Consider the following 20,816-nt stretch of genomic DNA (forward strand, 5'->3'; position numbering starts at 1 on the left):
TAGTAATTGCTCATGAAGTGGTCCCTGATGCAAACTTTGGGAAAACAGTAACCACCTGTGCTTGCCATACACTGTAACCTGCATTTCTCTTGAAATATTCTATATTTAAGTCTTTATTTCCTGTCTTCTACCACTAAAAGATGAACCCCAGGAAGGAAAAACAAACAAACAAACAAAAACTTATTCACTGAATACACACTGTGACTAGAAAAATAACTACCTACAGTAGGAGCTCAAGGATTATTTTCTGAAGAGCTTAATGGATGAATTAGTTAATGAATCACGATGAAGAAAGTTGAGTATCTTGAGGAATAGATCAAGGAGATCTAACGTGTGAATGATAGCAGCTCTAGAAGGAGTAAAAAGAACATATGGAAGAGAACCAATAATTAATCAAGCTGTGGAATATTTTTGTGAGCTGGAGCAAGGGCTGAGTCTGAGTATTAAAAACACTCTATCCAAGCTAGATTGATGATAAAAGCAAATAGTGAAATATCTATCAAGCTTTAAGGCAGGGAAAAACAATTTACCTACAAAGGAAAGGTAATCAGCATGGCATCACATTGTTTACTTTCAACACCAGTTGCTTCAGGACAGTGGTATAACATTTATAGCTTTAGAAAGCATCTACAGACTACCAAGAGAAAATATTGCCTTCTCCAAATCTTACACATGACTACTATATATTGGGTGGTGAGAGAAATATTTATATTTATACAATCAGAAAACCTATTATCCAGGCAATCTATCTTAAGAAGATAACTGGAAAATATTCTTTCTAAATATAAAATGGACTAGAATAAAAATCTCAAAAAGGGAATATGGATTAAAAATGAAGATTAAAATGTGCATGTATGGGTGTACATGCGCATGTGTGCACATACATGTTCATATACTCACATAGGTGACTATAAATTGATAATGATAGAATATCAAGGTACATATATAATATAAAATAGGTGCTAAAATAGGGCTCCTGAACCAGATGGGACATCCATGGAGGAAACTGTATTTAAGGTCAAGAACTAAAAGAAATAAATTATGTGAACAAGACCCCAGGAATTGTTAGTGGAAAGGAAAGTAGACATCATGAGGAAGAAATATGGGGTTCCACAGGGAAAATTATGTATCCAGATTGGTGAAACAATTAATCTTGGTTGCCCCCCAAAAAAACCATAGTAAAGATTATGTGATTGGCTATACATCAAAGAAATAGAAGGTTACCATTAACAGAATGTAAATGTTTTGGAGCCTTTCATTTCTTTTCTTTTCTTTCTATCCTTTTTTTTTTTGGTTGAGGGAGAGATTTTCTGAACTATGAAGAGCAGAAGAGGGAAAGGAAAGAAGGAAGGAAGGAAGAGAGGGAGGGAAGAAGAGAGAAAGGGAAGAAGGGAAGGGGGAAAAAATAAAAGAGGAGGAGGAAAGGCTCTGTGAAACCCTGAAAGACTATTTCTCTCCAAAAAGGAGTATTTATCCCAAGGGTAGAGATGAATACCAGTGCCTGGATTCATCCATGGATCTCCTGATTATAAAGAGCTATATGTAAACCAAAAGGACCCAAGTATGCAGACCTCTGCTATTAGAATCTTCTAAATGCATGGATCTCCAAGGAGGTAGAACAGTTCCCTAGCTACTTTATAAGAAAAGTTTGAGTAATAGAGGTTATCAGCAAACTCAGCAAAGCCATGGGCAGTGGAAAGCTGAGAAACAGCCTGCATTTACAGTGGTATTGGCATGCACAGTAGAAAGTTTGGCATGGTTAAGGTAGAATAGAAGTGAAGGTATGGGCAGTAAAGTTGACACAGGGTTCTGGGAAGAGTGGCAGCTGCTGAAGTAGAGCCAGCATGAAAGGCTAGTGCTGCAGTTTTTGAATTTATGAAATGATCACAGAGTAAGGATAAGTAGTAGTATGAGCAGTACCATGTATTTACATGATCAAACATATACCAATGGATGGCAGATAATAGGAGGGAACAAGCATTTTTGAAGGTAAGCAGATAAGGCTTCACCTTAATTTCACATCTAAAGGTTTATGTGACAATTCTTTGACCCTCTAAAGCACCTCAATCTCACTTTTTTTTTGAACTTCAGTTAATTTTAGTTAATCAAAGTCTTCAGTATAATAACATACAACCACTGATTCATATAAGAACTCTTTCATCTTTTATACTTGGTTGGTTGTTTATTTTCTTTCATTCCCATTCCTTACTTCTGAATATTGGTAACTCCTAACAAATTCCTTCATTATCTCTTTCTCCTCTCATCTCTTGCTACTCTCATTATTTACATTGAGCTCTAGTCATGGAGAACCACTTGCAGTTGCCTGAGAAGAGCATGTTTCTTCTCTGTTCAAGAGTAATAGGATAGCACAAAGTCTACACTTTATATATAAAAAAATAAAAACCCAAAACCTAAATTGGTGCTAAATTAGTTAAATAAAATATGTTTTTAAATATACAATGAAAATCAGATTCTTTAACAGGAAACTTTTGATGACCAAGGTTTCTGAAGAAGAAAGGACAATTTGGACAGGAATTGGCTTCTTGTTTATAATGTCCTTGGATTATTGGTTGTATGGAAACAATGGTGATAGACTAAGGTGGTGGACTAGAATGACCTATTACATTAGCAATTGTAACCTTTCTGTAGGCACTTCATTTGGAACATCATGGGGGAAATTGGGCTATAAATGAATATTTACTACATCTGATTATTTCTTCAGGATAAATTCCTAGAAATAGAATTTGGTATCAATGATACGACATATTTATTTTCATTTTCAAATATGAGTTTGGTGGTAACAATTTTTATTGTACATTTTGAGGCTCTTGCATCCAAATTCTGATAACTAGCATACATTTCCTAAGATTTAAGACTTACATATCATGAGAATCATCTCTTTCATAGGAAATGGAATTCTTCATCCATATAAATAAATAAGCCCAGCATCTTTTAGTTTGTTTCGCCAAATATTTTGTTCTATTCAGCTATTCTTATTTTCATTCAATTTTGGCAATCTATATTTCGACATAAATATTTTAGCATATTTGCATTGGGGAATGTGTAGTGTTGTTAGATTCCATTTGTCCTCATATTCCCTTTTGCATTTTTTATTTTTGCATATTTGTGTTCTTTCTCTTGATTTCTTAATTACACATTCCAGAAAAATATCTATCTCATGATCTTTTTAAATAAATGACTCTGGCCTTATTAATTGTAGTACTTTTCTCTTGATGTGAAATGTAGTCAGTGTAATTTTGTACTAAGTCTTCATTTAAAATAAAATTATTGGGTACTGTACATGTCCTAAAAAAAACTTAAAAAAAAAAGTTTTGCTTAATATTGTAATGTCATAGGGAATGTATAAGTAGGCCAATATAGTTTATTTTACGAAGGTAGAACTATACCTTGGTAATAGTAATAGAAAGGGTAAAAAAAAAACTAAATATAATAAAATGTACAGAATTTTTAAAATTGCTAAATATTAGCTATCATGTTCTGATATTCACACAGACTACTTCATAAAATAGTGTCTTTGTCCTTATCAAACTGTTAAAAAATTCTCATTCACATTGTTTTAAGTGTTCATTTTTTAAATATTTTTTTCTTTCACTTTTTGTTATAGATTCTCAAATATGAATTGTACACTACTTTTGACATTTTTGGGGCAGTGAGGCGACAATTCAGACTTTACTGTTTATGTTGAACGTATTTGGTTTCTATCTACTTTTATTTCAAAGAATTTCTTTCTTCACTCATTTGGCTCTATTTTAATTTTTGTTAACCACTAAGTCACTGTAAGGGCCTGCCCCTCCCGACAGACCCCGCTGACCATGGACTAAAACTAAGACTAAAAAACTGTAAGTTTATTGTTGCTCCTATTATTACCTGTTTATGTAAAGTATAGGTGGGAAATTAGATGAACGGAATTGGAAAAATGAGCCTACTGTGCACTAATGTCATTTGTACTAAAGAATATTGGAGCGATAAAATGTTAGTCTTACATGCTCAATATAAGATAGAACTAGCTGAAAAGTCAAGGATGTGACTAATCTCCAAAGAAAAGGGGGGAATGTAAGGGCCTGCCCTTCCCAGAGGACCTTACTTGTAAACCCGGGATGTAGGGGCGGGGCAGGCCAGATGAAGACATCCAATCAGTGGGGCGCACGTATATCCACTAGGGTGAATCGAAATTCAATTGGCTGCCTGTGTAGGGGCGGGGCTCAACCACCCCCATAAAGGTTGGTCTGCGAGACTGTCGGGGGAGAAGAAGGAGAGCTGTCGGAGGAAGAAGAAGGCAGAAGAAGGAAGCAGAAGGAGAGTTGGCGGGAGCAGAAGAAGAGTCGTCGGAGAGAGAAGGAGAGCTGTAAGAGCTGTGAGGGTTCTTGTAAGAGCTGTTAGAGCTGTACGCAGAGTGGAGACGAGTTGCGGGAGGCAGGTGGTTCCATTAGCTCCTGCGCTCAAGCTGCCCTCGAGCAGCACGCAGGGCCTCAGCCCGCAGCAGAGGCGCCTCCACCATGCGCCCCGACGGCTCTCGCCCGCCAGCTAATGCTGGAGTGAGCGCTGCGGCAACAGGATGCTAGCGCTGCTGGTCGCCGGCTTGGTACTCGTTGTGGCCTCCTGCGCCCAAGACGTCCCGCCGCCCGGCACCCCCTTCGTGAGCGCGGCGCTGCCCCCAGAGGCGGCGCCCACCGGCTGCCCGTTGCCCGTGATGCCCATGCAGGGCTGCGCCCTGAGCCCTGAGGAGAGGCTGCTGGCCGCGGTGCTGCAGAGACCGTCGTGCAGCAGGAGACGCTGGGGCGCTGCGAGGGGCTGGGGGCTGGCAAGGAGCCCGGCCCAGCAGCCACAGGCAGGGACACTATGGGTGATCGCCGCTGGACCCAGGCCATGTTGTGGAGCAGCCCCGAGCCGCTAGCGGCCCCGCCGCCAGCGATCCCGAGCCATGAGCGGTCCCGATGCCAGTGGTCCCGAGCTGCCAGTGGCCCCAATGCCAGCGGTCCTGAGCCGCCAGCGGCCCCGAGCCCCCAGCGGCCCTGATGCCAGGGGTCCCAGCAGCCCAGACGCCAGCGGCCCAGCCCACACACACCGCGGCCCTCGGCAGTGGCGCTGTGGGGAACGGCCTAGATGCCAGCAACCACTCCCGGAACAGCCTCGCCACCCCGAGCCACGGAGTGACCTTGTCACCCTGAGCCGCAGCCTCGTCGGAGCTGCTTCGTCATTCTGGGGAGTGGCTTCGTCTGGGAAGAGGCCTCCTCAGTGAGCGGCCCTCGGGAGCAGCATCATCAGGGAAGAGGCTTCCTCCAGAGTGGCCTCTATTTGGGACCAGCCTTGTCCGGGGAGCAGCCTCGGTGGAGCAGCCCTGTCCGGGGAGCAACCTCATTAGCAGCGGCCTCATCCTGGGAGTGGCCTCGTCTGGAGTGGCCTCATCTGTGGAGAGGCCTCGTCCAGAGCAGCCACGTTGGGAACGGACTTGCTGGGGTCATCGTTGTCACCTTTTCGTAAGAGACAGCCCTGACCGGTCAGTTTGATTCTTGGTGCTTGGCGCGAAATAAAGCTTTGCTTGACCTTCGCTTTGTATCAGTCTCGTTCCTTTGATCATGGACCCTAACAGTCACCTCCCTTTTTATAAACTATCTCACCATATTATCTTCTATAATGCATTTCATAAAAAGTCTTACCTGCTTAACTTATTAAGTCAAACTCAATTGATGCTATTTGAAATTTCTCTCTTCTTTTATGTATTTTCCCCTTATCTTTAGCATCTTTCATCTTTACTTAAACTTTTGTAATAGAATTTCTCAAACTGTCCATATTATTCTAGCATTTGCTTTTATTTATTTTTCTTTGTTTTTATTTTCTCTGGTTTAAGTTCTTAAGTAGCAAAAATACTATTCAAGTCTTTTCATTCCTGGCTGCAGGCTGAGTTGTTAGGATATCATTAGGATATGAGATTCAAAAGCTCCTCCTAGATTTCAAACTATGAGTAGAAGTTTAGGCATGGAGGGTTGATAGCCTGTAACTTAACAGGAAAATTTCCTCATTATGGGTTTCCTGTGCCTTTGGCTTAAACCTCCCTGGGATAAGTATTATAGATGGTGTTTTGGGGCTTCCTTCTTAGTATATTTGTGAGAGTGCTTACACTTGGGCACAATTTTCATAATTAATACGTTCTGCTTTGTTTCTTTCTCAGAGTTGCTGCTCCCTATCTTCTTCATTCAGCAAACTGCTGATCTGATTTCATGAAGGACTGAATATTAGTCCTTCATTTAGTTTATAGCACTGATCCTTCTCTTTGAAAACCATACTCCAGAACAATATAAGGCCAAATACCACACATGTCCTTAGTTGGTCTTGGACAATTTGATTCATACCCTCTCAAAGGAGAATTGAGACATGATAAGTACAGCTCACCAAAATCTGCGAATATTCTGGTGCTCCCTTATTCCTGCTACTCCTTGTCCCCAGTAGGAAAGGGTGAAAATTATATCTTTCACAACAAAGTGGTACTTGAAGTAATTTCTTGGTTTCTAGGTAGACCCTCAGAATGAGGGAAGTAAGGTAAACATGTCCTAACAGGTTTAATTAATGGAGTAGCAGATACAGTACATTTAAAGTTAATGCCATACTTAATTTTAATAACAGCTCTAAAATTAATGATATGACCAAAGTAAATCTCTTAACTTCTCTGAGTTTGTTCCTTCATTTCATATAGTGGTAATAATATGTATCACACAGGGTTTATAAGGATTGAATGAGAAAATAAGAAAATAGTGTTAAAACAATTAGCCTAGTGGCTGGCACATAGCAGGTGCTAAAAAAACCCGGATGGTGTTCCTGACATAAATGAAGGAATGGTTTAATTCTACAAGGTGAAAGTGCCAGGCTGTGTTTTGAACAGTGGCAAAAGAGAATTACTAAAGTATTTTACAAATGTTATTTCAGTTAAACTGTGTCAACGACCTTTGATTCCTTCTTTTATGAAATTACCCTGTGTTCTTATATTTGAAATAATTAATATATGATATAATTCACTTTGTTATTAAATCAGCTTGTAACAACTTAGTTTTAAGTATTTTGAGAGCTCCTGGGTGGCTCAGTTTGTTAAGTGACTGACTCTGGATTTTGGCTCAGATCATGGTCTCAGGGTCATGAGATTGAGCACCGTGCTTGCTCTCTGCTGGGTGCCGAGCCTACTTGAGAGTCGCTCTCTCTCTCCCTGCCCGCCCCCACACACATTCTCTCTCACTCTCTCTCAAAAAAAGAAGAAAAAAAAGTACTATTTCATCTTAAAATCTCTAGTATCTACTTTAGAGAGACACAGTGTCATTTAAGTTGGTGCTCCATTCACTTTTTTTTTAAGATTTTATTTATTCATTTCAGAGAAATACAGAGACAGAGATGGAGAGAGAGAGCACAAGCAGGGGGAGAGGCAGAGGGAGAGGGAGAAGCAGACCCCCCACTGAGCTGGGAGCCAGACATGGGGCCTGATCCCAGGACCTGAAGATCATGACCTGAGCCAGACAGATGCTTAACCATCTAAGCTACTCCGCCCCTCCATTCACTTTTAATAGAAAGTTTACTAAATGTGATTTAAAGTACAGGAATATTTCTCACAGATTTTAATGAGAGTGAGGGCAAAGGAAGACAGTACACCATGTATTCTTAGCATCTTATTGTTTACAGCTAGTGAATTGCAGTAAACTGGAATCCGGATTTGTTTTTGTATGTGTCTCAACCTATCTATAGAGATGCTATCAGCTAAGAATGCCTGGGGCACTCACGAGGGCTGATATTACTTGTGCAGCCTCCATGTATGTTTCCCCCACAGCAGCCAATGTTGTGGCCTCTGTGGTTCTCCTGCTTTCAAGATGCATCTAGCATCAACCATCAGGGATCCTTGAAAAACAAGGTTTATTACTCAAGTCCTGGGGGGGAGGGGGGTAAAGGCCATACCCACGGGCCAGCAGCCAAGTTGCTAGCAGGGTAAGAGAAAGAGAAACTATGTAGACCTGGGGTTCTGCTTTAATTGGGGTCAGGAGTGGGGCACCTAAGGTTTCCCAGATTCACTCTTTATTATTGAATTTAGAATGAAAGAGTGAGAATTAGGGAGCAGGAAAGGTAGTGGTCAGTTATTTAGTTACACAGGGATTTATAGAAAGGGAACTCATGGTGGAGGGTGGGGTGGGGGGAAGGCCTGTCTTCTTATCTCTCTGTGTAGCTAGTAACTGTGTCATACAGCCGGCAGTATATTTATTGAAGGTGGATGTCTGACATGATTGCCTTGGCAATCAAAAGCTTAATATCAGACATTGCCATTACAATCAAAAAAGCTTATTCCTAGACACTTATACTACAAGATTGCTTTATTTAGGGAAAAAAAAAAGTAAAGATGACAGTAAATAAAACCGTATAAGTAGCCTAACTATGACCATATCATTACTGTTGACTATAACACTTTTTACTATGTCTCAAATTTATGTGTGTCATTAAATCCTTTTAGCACATCATCAGTATATAATGGCTTTACTAAGCATTAGAAATATCACTTGCCACCCTTTTTTCACATTTTAACAATTGTCATATTTATTCCTAAACCTGTATTTTATTGTTAAATATTCAGTTAAGCCAAAGTTGATTTTGCTGTTAAATTCACAAAAGATAATATTAAATCTACTAAATGAATGTAGTTTTCTCTGATTCTCACTAAATAGATCATTTTCTTCTCCTTTGCTAAGAACACAAGCATGCAAAGACAAAATTAATGATTGAAAGTATCAGGTAATAATATATGTTGTATGTAATTTAAACAAAGCATTATTAGTTTTGTCAGACTGTTAATAGACTTTTGTGAAAATATTTAAATTGTAACTTTTCTTATTTACATGGATGTGTTTACAGTTGTTTGCCAGGATTTACTGGAAAAAACTGTGAGAAAGTAATTGACCACGGTAGACTGCTCAGCATCAACTGTCTGAATGAAGGATGGTGTTTCTATATAAGTGGAAGATTCAGAGTAAGTAATTTAATACATGGCAGAGTAATTTAACACTTTAAAATACAATAGCTTCAGGCAGTCTGTATTTCAAATGCTTTTATTAATCTAAACCAGAGAATTATATCTTTATATGTATATTTAAACATGACTTATATAAAGTTTAGTAATAGAGATTTTTAACTTATAAGAATTATGTTGAGAGCACGTTAACAAGAGTTCTAGGTAGTGTGTTTATTATAAAATAAGTATATAGCTAATTGAGTCCTGGCAATATATCTCTGTGTACATAAAACCACAGTTACTAATGCCCTAAGATCTTAAACCAGATAGAGAATAAAATTAGTATGGTAGTTAGGATATACATTATGTTTTTTGTTGATGGATAGCTTTTGAAATGACTTTACAAGTACACAGTGGGTGCGCAACACACAGTAGGGCATATCCTACAACTCATCGTTTCCACTTTCAGGTATGCCTATTGGAAGAATTATAAGGTATATACAAGAATTTATGCATATACAAGAATTTTCACAACAAATCTGAAACAAACTAAAGCCTATAGATAGGAGAGTGGATAAATTCACCAAGTCATACCAAGCGATTATAATGAGTGGTTAAAATGAGTCAACAATAGCTACATTTATTAATACTTTATCAAAACATAATGTTGAATTTTAAAATCTTATTGAAAACTAACAAAGGTAGATAGTCTGATAATGATTAATTTTTTAAACACAAGAAAGTCCTTATTTTCTATGATTGACATACAGCTAAAGTATAAATGAATATATCAGAAATATACACACTTGGGTGCCTGGGTGGCTCAGTGGGTTAGGCCGCTGCCTTCGGCTCAGGTCATGATCTCAGGGTCCTGGGATCGAGTCCCGCATCGGGCTCTCTGCTCAGCAGGGAGCCTGCTTCCCTCTCTCTCTCTCTCTGCCTGCCTTTCCGTCTACTTGTGATCTCTCTCTGTCAAATAAATAAATAAAATCTTTAAAAAAAAAAGAAATATACACATTGGCTTTACTAGAAGGGCTCTCTATAAAGAGACAGCTGGGGAAAAGATCAGTGAGAGTACAGAAGGAAATTCTAATCAATTTATGATGCTGTATTTCTTAAAACTGTTTTGGCAAATAATGACAGTAGAATTATGGAATTCATTTTATTGTTTTCTCTAATACAAAATATTTTAGTAAAATATTTTTAAAGTAATGAAAAGTCAATTTATGAAATGAATCATGGACAAATTTCTGTGTATATTTCTGGAAATGTATGCTAAAATATAATAATGTTACTATGCAAGAACAAATAGGATAAGAACACAACGTTTCTTTCACAGCTGTAAAACGTTATTACAACATGTCATATATGGTCATTACTTCATTCACATAAATACCATTCCATTTTATAGAAACTTAAAATGTCTATTGAGTCTTTAATATTTTCATAAATTCATACATATTGATAAGGATAGATGAAGCTAGATTTAAATGTACTCCAAGCAACTCTAGAACTCAATACTTCTAAGTACCATAGATATCGACTTTCAGTATAAAGAATGTACTAGCATCTCTTTTTCCTTTAAGATATATTTACCCTTTTCTTAAGAGAAGATGGTCTAATTAAAATGTCTTTCCTGCTTTGGTTTAAATTTCTTTTATAATAGACTGTTCAGTTTTGAGTTTTGGTTTCTGTTTTGTCTTGGGATAGTCTCTGAGAATTTATCTCTGACTTTTGTTTTTAAATTTCTCTTCCTCCACCATGATTTCTCCCTGGAAAATCCCACCTATTCTAGTGTCTCAACAATTATCTGTTACTGACTCTAAATTCAGTTTTAATTTCTTTTTAAGGAACTTGACTGGAGTTATCATTAAATTGCCAAATATGCTTTTTCTGTAATCCTACATTAAGTTTAATGACTTCTACTAGATAAAATATTAGCAAGAAGAAAATGCTATTGGCTTTCTCATTGGGTTAAACTTTAGGTGATGATGAGATAATGTGCATTACTAATGTTTTTAACACTGTAATAGCTTTTCAAAAATATGCTTTTCCCTACTGATTAATAATCCTAGTTATGGCTGTACTGAAGTTCTGAAATAGTTTATATTTCAGTTGATTTAATTTAAATTTTAATGTATATATACAAATATATTGTTCAGATTGTGTAATGGTTATGGATAGTGGGAATTAACATTAATTTTTATTATACTTAAGTTCAATGTGATATGTTAAAGAAAATAAAATATATATTATATTCAAATTAATCTTAGCATATAAATATAAAATGCATTTTTGGAATTTTTAACTGATATTTGTTTTTCTACTCTGATGTTTGGATTATTAACTTTTGAATATATCAACCAATTTCAAAGAGACTGTATGATGAACTATAATATTTTAGGAAGATATTTGAACTATCTCTTCTCTTATGTGGAGAAAACAAATATATTTATATTCAGAGGGAAGATGAACAGAGCAGGCATAAGATAAGCAAAATGATACACTTAAATTCAACTATACCCAGAGTCACAATAAATGTAAATTGATTAACACTTTGGTTAATACACAGAGATTATTAATGGTACATGAAACAAAACTCAAATGTTTAAAAGATACTCATTTTATTTAAAAAGATAGAGACATACTGAAAGTAAAATAATTAGAGAGAGATATAAAAAATAGACAAAATAATTACTGGTGTAGTTTTATTAATAAGGCAGATTTCAATATCAGGAACTATCAGAGATGATTTATTTCAGAAAAAATAAGTGGGTCAACTAATCATACTGAATTATGCATGTAATAAAAGAGATTCAAAATATATGAACCAGAAACTGACATAATCCAAAAGCAGAATAAGTAAAAGTACAATTATAGTGGAGATATGAATACTTCCCTTTCAGTAATTGGTAGAATAAGTTGACAGAGAATCAATAAGGATACACAAAATGTGAATGGTACTGTCAATCCACTTACCTGAATGACTACAAAATGGCACACAAAACAGTTGCAGATTATTTATTCTTCTCAACAACACATGTACCTTATTCAAAGGCCTTTTTCATTATGGGGGAGCAGAGGCCATAGCTGGGCCATTTCCCATGTGCCTCCATGGAGATGTCTTTATAGAAGGGGTCTTGACAGCCACATTTCTCCACATTGACTTAAAACTTTTCCTCTCCTAGCCCTCTTTCTCTACCTCCCCACCAAATCCATATAAAGAGTCAAGAGCTTTTTTTTAAGGCTCCTTAGCAATGAGAGGATTCCCCCATCTGTGTTTCGTTCACTGACTCTTGCCTCATGTTGTTCCTTAGGGGGAAAAATGCCTGGTGCCTCTTTGTTCCTGTTGGTGGCACTGTGGCAGTAAGTGAATAAAGGCTTGAATATTACTATTTTCACTTCAGCTCTATGTCCTAATTGAGCACCTTGATCCTTGATTGCTTGCCACGAAATTAAAACCACCCTGTCATAGTGGGGCATATTTGTTATCTCATGCAATATTATATGTATATCAGTCATTTTTAAAGAAAAAAGTTTCAACAGTAGATTTTTATAAATAATCTTAGATAAAAAATACAAATGGAAAATAAGCACAATTTTAACATGTTCAAATCAGTGAAATATCATTTAAGGCAATATGGACATACCATTTTATATTTCTGCACTAAAACACAAAACTATACATATTTAATGCAACAGTATTTTCACATGTATTCAGGGTCAATAGGACCACCAGTTGGCATTTTAGAGTATATACCTAAAGGTTTTTCATCTGTAATAATTCAATATCTAGAAATACGTGAAGTAAGAAAGCAAAATTATATTAAACATGTGTAGGAAATATTCACTATATTATTGTTTATTTTAGAGTAAAAGCAATCAAATTAAGCAAGAATAGCTTAAATATTATGTGTCCCTATAACAGAATTTGCATACAATTTAGACTATGTTTTTCAGGTGTATTGTGATATTTAGAAAATACTCAGATCAAAATATCTAATGAAAAATGGCTATATTATTCTAGCTGTAATTTGAGTTTAGATGTATATATATAAGGTATTTATCTCCTTGTAACAAAATAAAATACGTATTTCCTGTGTTATGGGAATGGTCAACAGGCATGGCAGTACTACTCCCACAGAGATTATCCATTGGGTTCCACCTCCCAGGGTGTTCAGACATCATCAAAGGTTATATATCAAAGGTCCAGGTTTTTCCAGACAGTAAGAAGTACAGGGGATAGGGGGAACCAGTTAGATGCACAAAGTTAATGTAGTTTCTGATTTGCCCATCCCCATAATCACTCAGGGCTTTGCCATTTTTTAATAAATGTAAATGTTCTCTATGTATTTGAATTGGCCTAATGGAAAGAGTGAAGTATCTGAGGACTGTGATCTATGTAGTCTAGGGACAAGTTAATACACACAGGGACAGGGAAGCAAGGAGCCACAGAGAATCATGGGGAAGAATGGCTTAGGGAATCACAGAGAGGCTCTGAGGTGAAATCCAGATGTAACTTAACACCAAGGTTAACCAGAGTTGTGTTGGCCAGTGGAGCCTGGATGATATTTGTATTGTACAGGTAGGCATAGTATCGACTAAAAGGAATAAACCAACAAACCAACAAAATAGAGACAGTGGCTTACTCCTGTTAAGGGAATTAGACTAAAATTATTATCAGAAAAAAAAATGATTTATTTCTTGTGAATATACATTTAATTGAAGTATTATAAAGGATAAAACATATTCCATAATTACTTTAAGATTAGGAAGTTTAAACTAAATGCAACATGATGGACAATATTAGGGGTAAAAAAGTGTAGGTCAGAACCTTATTAATTCTAAGCCATGCTCTTCATCATGAGTTAAATTCACCTTTTTTCAATTCATTTTCGCTATAATTAAAGTGGCAGAAGGATGCTGAACTTTCTCATTGAAATTGTGATAAGGAATTTCTAATCAAGCACTTTCACAATGTCAATATTAATCTCAATATTAATAATATAAATAGCCCCCATGATAAAACAATTGTTACTTCCCAAATGAGAGTCAGATTTCTAATAATCACCAAAAATAAATCATTGAAAAAAATTAAGAGCTCAAATTCATAGTGGAAAAAGGGGAAGAACTGTTCTTATTGTCATTTTTATGTTTATAAAAATGAATAAATTATAGTTACTAAATTAAAAAATATAATTGATATTATGCACACAAAAAACTAAAAATATAGACACTGCAATTAAATGCTATTTACATTGTCTCATAGCAATGATTCAGGATTTATTTTCCTTTGAGTTTCAATGATTTACTAATAAATTTAATTTCATTTTAATAAATATTATACATAGGACCACAATTTTTGGCCTGTGCCTATCCAAATATTTTATAACTTCCTGATGTTATGACAGAATTGTTGACTGCTGCTTTTTATATCATCAAAGAAAATACCATGAGAGCTTTATACACAGCTCCTTTGGTTCTCTTCTTTTATAACTGGTTCAGGGATGCAGATATAAGAAAGCAGTTTATGTTTTATCTCATCTTTTTAAGTTTCCTATAAGGTTTCACTGGGGAACCAACAAAAACCCAAAATTTTAAAACTCATCTAGTTTAACTTTACCATCTGTTTCATTCCTCTTTTCTATTTCCATCCTCTAGTTAAATCTTTTTTTTTTTTACAATAATTTTCAGCTAGCGTGACTTATGCAAACTCACACTGAACACTGAAAGAAGTAAAGCTCAAATTAGAATTCCATATGAAAACAATTTGCATTTGGGGTAGGAGTTAGAGTTTTAAAATTTTAATTGCAACAACAGAAAATCTAAACAGAATATCTCTCTCTTTCAATCTTTCTCTCAAGCTCGCGCGTGCATGCACACGTGTGCACGTACACACACACACACACACACACACACACACACACACACACACGAAGGCTCACATACTTAGACTTTTCAAGGGCTAGATCAGGTAAGCATTTACCCAGAGGCTCAATGTGAAACATATTCCTTCTAGCTCACACTAAAATAGCAACAGTGCCCTCAAAGTTTCTAGAAGAAACCAGGCATACTATGTTCTGCCTCAGGGCCTTTATCTTGAAGATTTTGACCCAAATTCTGGTTTGTGGGGTTCTCCATTCTGTTTAGGTATTTTCTCAAATGTTTACCCTTTCAGTGAGTTCTTTCATAGGCACCCAAATGAAAATGTTAAATACTCATTTCTGGCTCACACATGTCATCTCCTTTTTTTAGTTCCTTCTTAACAACCATTGTTATCTAGTTTCCCAGATAACAGTATAGTTCTTCACATTATCTTTTCCATTGTCTATACATGTATATTAGGCTGAATTTAAGTTTTATGTAGGTAGATGTCTTTGTTTCTTTATACAAGACTACCCTTCTTCCAGAAAAGACAGCAAAATTTCATCAAAGACAAGTCATGGCAAGTGTAGCAGATAGGAACCTCTTTGGAAGGATGCTTCCATGTAGGAAGAGCACAGACTCCATAAACTGAGCAACAGGAAACCTCTCCCTTAGTAGTGGGTAGTCAGTGCTTCCTTGACATGGAATTAGGGGAGAGGTGAAGATGGAAAGAATTACATGATACATAAAAGACCCCTCGGTGTTGCTTTTTTTTTCAATGTAAAAGTTGTAAAGTTCAACTTATCAAAGAAAGGGACATTGGAAGCTAAATATGTTATGGACACTCAAAATATTAGTTTGTACACATATACAAAATAAAAAATCTAATATTTACACTATGATCTGCTGCAAAAGCCTAAGTTGAACAGAAAAGTTGAAACTATTTCCTACTGACCCATAAGTATTCTAAGCTACTAAAAGTACCTTATAATTGTACCCTCAATGAGAAAAATATGGCAATTTGTTCATTCTTTAACAATCCTCAGAGACATTTCTTGAGATTTGGAGAATGGATGGATAATGCCATAGTGGTGAGATCTAGAGACATTTCTGGAAAAGAATAGGTAAGGTCAGATACAACAGATCCCTGGAGCAACCAAGTGTAATTTTTGCCCCCCGCCGGGGGGGGGGTACTTGTCAGTGTCTAGGGACATTTGTGATTGTCACAAATAGAGATTGAATCTGCTAATAACAGCTGCTAAGCATCCTGCAATGCACATGACAGCCCCCTACAACAAAGAAATATCAGGTCCAAATATCTGTACTGCTGTGGTTGAGAAAACTAACTTAGGAAAGTTAGGCCATATAAGTTGGAGAATAGTAAAACCTGTGCCCAGAAAGAAAAACAGTCTTCATGAAAGTTAAGAACCCCAGACTTAAAGAAGAGAAACTTTTGTCTCGAACTAGCAGACCCCTAGCATAAGATAGCATTCTAAACTGAGACTTTTTCTAGTTTATGTGGACCCTGCAACTGAGTTAGGTAGGTAGAGTTGGTTAAGTCAAATTGCTTTCTTATTCTTTTTCTTCCTTTGTTGGGAACAGATTAGTTACTTTAAGTTCAGAAAGAGGTACACATGCTGGTTGGTCACAAACTCTGCTTCTCAATCCTTCCCTCTGAAATACTTACTGACTTAGATTAAATTTGTTTGAATTTTTTTAAATATTTTATTTATTTATTTGAGAGAGAGAGAGAGAGAGAGAATGACCTGGGGGGAAAGGCAGAAGGAGACAGAGAGGCAGACTCCCTGCTGAGCAAGAGGCTTGATGAGAGATTAGATCCCAGGACCCTGAGATCATGACCTGAGCCAAAGGCAGATACTTAACTGACTAAGCCACCCAGACGCCCCAAATTTGTTTGAATTTTTCTTCTTATTTATATTATTGAACATTTAGTTGAAAAAATTTGGAGGTTAAGTAGCTTGAAATATGTGATGAGAATGAGTTCTCTCTACTTTGTTTTTAAGGAGAGGGGGAAGCAGGAGCAGGATTCTAGATTTATTAAACATAAAATGGCTAAATTAAAGAGTCATTGAAATGCTTGAAGGAGCTTTAGGAAGGCTATATAATCAGGATCGACTTCAATAATCTTCTGACCCATGTCTTATACCTCAGAAATTGTTACTCGTTTTCTCTTCTCTCTTTTTCATAGACAAATTTCTCAATGGCTTTCTCTGTCTACTTCATTAAGTGGATAATTTATCCTGCTTCTGTTCAGACTTTTGGTAGGGAAGTTTGACTGTTGCCTAAAATAATGCTTGAAAGAGAATAATGTCCTCACAGTAGCTTTAAACTTTTAAATCTTTTTCCTGTGCATATGTTACTTCTTTATTTTAGTTCTTCAATATATTTTAATCATTTGAATCACAAGCATATTTTAAATAAGCAAGCACAAACAACATGTTTTGACTTGGAATAAATTTTTTCAAAGAACTCAAGAAAAAAAAATTTCCTAGGGTTAATGTTTAACCAGTTGTTAAATGATTTTACTGTCCTACATTGTTAGTCACAAAAAGTGGTAGAACTTTTGGTTCTACCAAAAGTTGGGCTCACATAGTATTTATTATCTGAGTCCTCTGACACTGCCTCCCTAGACAGTAAGCAATAATAAAACAACAGGTATTCCTATCTTTGAAGAATTAATAGAAATTAAAGTTACCACACAGCTTCTATTATATGTCAAGAACTTTGTGTACAGAAAATATACCGGTGTCTTAATAGTAGTTCTGGGACAAAAATAAAAGTACTCAGAGATTAGACTTTACATCAATGTCATTTCTAGATACAAAGTAGATATGTAAGTTAACTGATTTATAATAAGTAATAATTTTGTAATTTCACATATCTTATATGTGTTTATAATAATTATCAGTAGCTATATAATAGCTAATGAATAAACTTAAATGATGAATATATTCAAAAACTCTCATATTTAAAAAATTGATTTTATTTGATTTTATACTATTATCAATTTATAAAAGCAAGAATAGAGGGAGTTTTAAGCATATATTTTATTGTTTCTTTTGCCCACTTTTAGCAGAATTTTTATATCAGGTGATAAAGTAAATTAAAACAGTTTAAGTATAAGAAGTCACAACTTAATCTAAACTAGTGCAATCCTGTGAATAGTTGAAATGTTTATATTTAAAGGAAACAAATATGAACAGTTTATATAGCTTAGAAAATCTACAGGTGCCCATAGGTCTTCATTGATAATGAAATAGAAAAATGAATAGAAAAAAAATCATGAAGATTTTACAATTTAAAAATTTGCCTCCTGTAATGAAGGAAAAATCATTGGTGAATTTATTTCTTAAAAGTGTGGTTATTTGGGGCACCTGGGTGTCTCAGTCGTTAAGTGTCTGTCTTCTGCTCAGGTCATAATCCCAGGGTCCCGGGATCGAGCCCCACATCAGGCTCCCTGCTTGGTGGGAAGCCTGTTTCTCCCTCTCCCACTCCCCCTGCTTCTGTTCCCTCTCTCGCTGTGTCTCTCTGTGTCAAAATAAATAAATAAATAAATAAATAAATAAATAAATAAAACCTTAAAAAAGATTATTTATGTGAATCTCGTTCATATTACATTTAGAATCACGAAGAAGGAACTTTCTTCCCAAAGTGCTTGTTGGCAGGAGTTAGAGCCATAACATCTGTAGATATGCTAAGGTTAGATACATAAAAAGAGGTATCAAAAGTAGATGTGAAATAAACTGAAGGCATAGCTTTCATGAACATTTTCTGGGGAACCCAGAGTATGGTTGAGTGAATAAAGGTACCCCAGATATGCCATGTTCTACTCTCAAGAGCCTGTCAATAATATCTTACATGGAGAAAGAGACTCTGAAGATGTGATCAAGACAAGTATTTGATATAATTTTATCCTGGATCACAAAGATTCTTATCAGAGGCCTGTAGAAGGAGTCTGAAACCAAGAAAGCGATGTGAGGATGGGAACAGAGACTGAAATGTTTCTCTTTGAAAGTATAGGAATTGCCCATGAACTGAGGAATATAGGCAACCACCAGAAGGTGAAAAATGCTAGGAAATTGATTCTCCCCTGAGAGCCTACAGAAGCTGCTAGCCCTCTTGAAACTTTGACTCCATCCAGGTAGTACTGATTTTGGACTTGCAACCTTCAGAAATATAAGAGACAAATGTTTTAAACTGCTAGGGTTATAGTAATTTATTATACTAGCGATGGGAAAGAAAACCTAGAGATTTCAACAAAACATTTTTAACACCAAAATTTGCTAGCTGAAAATGAGTAGAGAAGCTCCTTAACAGAATATGTAAGTTTGAATATAAGGATGGTAATAGGTCCTCTCAAAAATATATACATGAAACACAAAAGTAAGTCACCCTAGATTTATTCTTAGAGGCCATTTCTAGTTTTAGGACTGTAACTAATTGACATAAATGGATCAGTGCAGGTCAGGAAAAAAAAAAAGAGCAAGATGACTGGTCGGCCCTGTATATTGGAAAAGTGGACTCATCATTCATTGGTTAAAATTCTGTGTTTACTTTGAAATGGTGGGCATGCCTCTGGGTCCATTTGTCACCTACTTAGGGAAACAGCAGGCATGCTCATAAAGTGAGATCTTGTCTTTTAACATTTTGCTCTAACATTACTCACTCAGACAAGAATAGCCCCTGCTAATGTATCCTGCATGTGTACGTGACTTACTAATTTATCATCCACACCAAGATACATTGGAGAATTAAATGGGGTTCTATCAATTACTTGTCTAGTATAACAGGCATTGAACCAAGGCTGGTTTATACATGGAACACTGTTTAACTGGTATTCTTCCCCAATATGGACAGCTAATTTTTATAAATTGTAATCTATATGATCCTGATATTATCATTAACAAATTGTGAAGTAATGTTTCACCTAGCACTCTAAGAAACCAATGAAAGCATTAATTAAAAATGAGGTGATCAACACTACAAAGCATCATATATAAGGAAGGATTAAAAAGGAATAAAATATTGCCATTTGCAAAGATGTGGATAGGTCTAGAGAGCATTATGCTAAGTGAAATAAGTTAGTCAGAGACAAATACCATATGATTTCACTCATATGTGAAAAGTTAAGAAATAAAACAAATGAACATAGGGGGCAAAAAAGAGAGGCAAATGAAGAAACAGACCTTAACTATGGAGGAAAAAAACTGAGGGTTACTGGAGGGGAGGTGGGCATGAGAATGGGTTAAATAGGTGATGGGGTATTAAGCAAGACATTTGTGCTGAGCACTGGGTGTTGTATGTAAGTGATGAATCACTAAATTCTACGCTCAAAACTAATATTACTTGTATGTTAACTAACTGGAATTTAAAGAAAAAATTGGAGAAAGAAAAAAGGAAGGATTATTTCCTCAAACTGAAAGCAAGAGACACAAACAGGCCCATAAGCATACTTAAGTATACTTAAATATATGCTTAATGTTAAATATATTTTCTACCTCCTTCACTAGCTCTTCATAATCTTTTCTTACCTGAATCTAAAATTGGACAGAAAAGTTCAGGGAATGAGAATTGCATGCAGATGAATGGTCACAAGAGGAATCTTGTAGGTCCTAAGAGAATAAGAGTGGCAGTATTTTTCGTGGTTGTTGCCATTGTATTTTGAATAGGTTTACTGTTAGCAAATCTGGGTCAATCCCTAATTATTCTTACATCTGTTATGAGAATACAGAAAGGCATTTGCTTCACCAATTATTTGCCACTTACCAATTTTTCTCAGCCTGGTAGTCACCTGAAGTCCTAATTCTTTATCTTTCTAGACACCCTTCACAAAGTTAGTATGTTTTTGCAAGCAATCTTTCCTAATTTACAAAAATTCCTTCTGACAATATGCTGATGACTAGAACTCTTTACAATGAGGTGCAAAGTTTAATTA

General features: G+C 36.1%; 1 protein-coding gene across 1 annotated transcript in view; it reads left to right on the forward strand.

The window, feature by feature from the left end:
- The window catches only part of EYS (eyes shut homolog), a 1,828,849-nt gene that overhangs the window by 243,281 nt on the left and 1,564,752 nt on the right, over positions 1–20,816 (forward strand). The window contains 1 exon segment of the mRNA XM_047734324.1: positions 8,899–9,013. Coding sequence (XP_047590280.1) covers positions 8,899–9,013 — 115 coding nt within the window.

This window comes from Lutra lutra, chromosome 6, assembly GCF_902655055.1.
Source record: "Lutra lutra chromosome 6, mLutLut1.2, whole genome shotgun sequence".
In the NCBI taxonomy this organism is placed as follows: domain Eukaryota; kingdom Metazoa; phylum Chordata; class Mammalia; order Carnivora; family Mustelidae; genus Lutra; species Lutra lutra.